Source organism: Anneissia japonica, unplaced genomic scaffold, assembly GCF_011630105.1.
Source record: "Anneissia japonica isolate Jap-2015-1 unplaced genomic scaffold, ASM1163010v1 scaffold38052_len244707_cov166, whole genome shotgun sequence".
Classification (NCBI taxonomy): domain Eukaryota; kingdom Metazoa; phylum Echinodermata; class Crinoidea; order Comatulida; family Comatulidae; genus Anneissia; species Anneissia japonica.
This window is the reverse complement of record NW_022697064.1, coordinates 240,217-242,291: the sequence shown is the minus strand read 5'-3', so window position 1 is coordinate 242,291 and position 2,075 is coordinate 240,217. Positions and strand designations below refer to the sequence as shown.

Sequence of the window (2,075 nt, the reverse complement as noted above, 5' to 3'; positions counted from 1 at the left end):
GGTTGTGGTGTTGTTTTGCGTACTCATGTAGATACGAGAAAGACGTGCATCGACGAATGCAATTCGGACGATCGCGAGCTCTCGTTGTTTGCTCGGTGCCTTTTGCTCGTCGATCGTCTGACCGACGCCGATTCGAATACGACCGTATCCTCGGAATGCTGCACGATGACAGATATGGACGGAAGCATGCGATGCAAAGTGATGTTCGCGTGGTCGAGCGTGCATTCCGAAGAGATAATCGCAAGTTTATCGGTTTTGTGGAGATTCGCCGTCGTCATGGGAACGTTACCCGCGATGCCGATAGGTTGCTGTCCCCCGGTAGGTTACATATGTTTCTGATGCAAGAGAGAGCAATCTGACGACGAATGTCACCATCTCGTGTCCACCGTAGAGACTGAAGAAGATGAGGAAAACCGCAACGAAGACGACGACTACGACGAAAAAGACGAGAGCAGGATGGTGGTGTTTCCACGTCCGTTCGCGCGCGGCCATTCGGACGTGGCAAAGGACAACGACGGCGNGGCGACGACGAGCGCGACGAGTTCGGTTTGGTGAAACGTCGAGATAGACGAGTAAAGACGGCGGCGGAGAAATTGCGCAGGGAAATCGAAAAAGAAATCAAGTACGTGGAGTCATGCGTACGGTTCGCGTCCGCTCCGAAGACGATCAGCCTGGGGTGCATCGCAGCGCTTGCCAAATTGGTTTCTTACGCCGAAAGACGATCGAACATTGCGTCGCGTCGGTACGACACGTTCGAAGAATCGGACGAAAGGTGGAGTCGTAACCTGTTGGAATCCATGCTTGCCAACCCGGACAAACGCGAACAGCGCAAGTCGGCGAAGAACTCATTTTTCAGGATGGTGGTGGATCCGTGCTCGGTGATCGACCCGAAGAACACCAGATACGAGGTGGCGTTCAGGACGTGGATGGAAGCATGCAACGTGCCGGCCGAAAGCGTCTGCGAGTACGTGGACGGTTTGGGGCGCGTAACTTTGAAAAGTAATACGATGGACAAAATAACGTGTTTGTACAAGTGTTTATTGACCTGGCACATTTTTGCAGCCATGCCCGTTTCGGGTGGCTGCCCATAGATGAATCGATGCGACGTTGACGGCTTGCCCGGCGGAGACGGTCTCTGCTTTCTGTACGACGACAACAGGTTTCTAATGAAGAGGGGTGAGCGAGTGCTGTCGTTCAAGTACGAGCAGGCGGTCGAGTCGTGCGTAGCGTGGATTTATCACGGGCCGGTGCCGTTCGACTCACCGAACGTCGTACGGATACTGCGTCATAGCGGATTCGATGACGATGGCCATGAGATCGGCGAAGAGGATGGCCAGACGCGATGACAGCTGCGACACAACCAGGTTCTGCACTCTGTAATCCAATCCCAGCAGTACGGTTATGCGGACGACGGATTCGGTGACGAACAGCAACCGGCCGCTACCGCCGTAGAAGTAAGACAGATATCTTATGAGAGGAAACTTGAGTCCCGAGTAGAAAGTTATGACGAATAGCACGATGTTGGCCGTCAGCAACTCTTTGTAGCTTTTTTTCGGGCTTCCGAACGTTTCGCCGTCCCATTCGGACCGATCGATGACTCCGTACAAGACGGCCGCGAAAACGACCATCGCCGCGATCAAAGCGGCGATCCTCTTCATTTTTTTCCCGTCAGTTTGTTGTTTTGTTTTGCGTACTCATGTATATACGAGAACTACTCGAAAGAAAGGGGAAAAAATGTTCCCAGCAAGCCGTCGTCATCGTCGGTACGAATTCAAGCGGGTGGAAGCTTTGAGAAATCTTGCAGCCATGGAGAACAGATGTGAGGAGAAAGTTTCGGACGAACGTCGACGCATACAGCAGGCGGTGGAATCCGGAATGTGTGCCGGCCAACTGGCCTCCAAAATCAAGATGTGCAAAGCTTACGAACGACTGCAGGCAAGCACCGGAAAAGCCAGGTTCCGGATGACGAAAGACGAGCTGAAGAACGAAATGCGCGAGGTTGACGCGATGCAATACGATCGTTTGAAAGAGGAAGAATACCGTCTGGTGAAAGACAGTAAACGAATGGAACCGAA

At 52.8% G+C, this 2,075-nt stretch overlaps 1 protein-coding gene across 1 annotated transcript in view; it reads left to right on the top strand.

Moving 5' to 3' along the window:
• The window catches only part of LOC117102200 (vicilin-like seed storage protein At2g18540), a 3,762-nt gene extending 2,759 nt beyond the window's left edge, over nt 1–1,003 (top strand). Inside the window, exon 2 of the mRNA XM_033242424.1 lies at nt 857–1,003. Within this exon, the coding sequence (XP_033098315.1) occupies nt 857–1,003 (147 nt within the window). The remainder of the gene's footprint in view (nt 1–856) is intronic.
• The last annotated feature ends 1,072 nt before the right edge of the window (nt 1,004–2,075 follow it).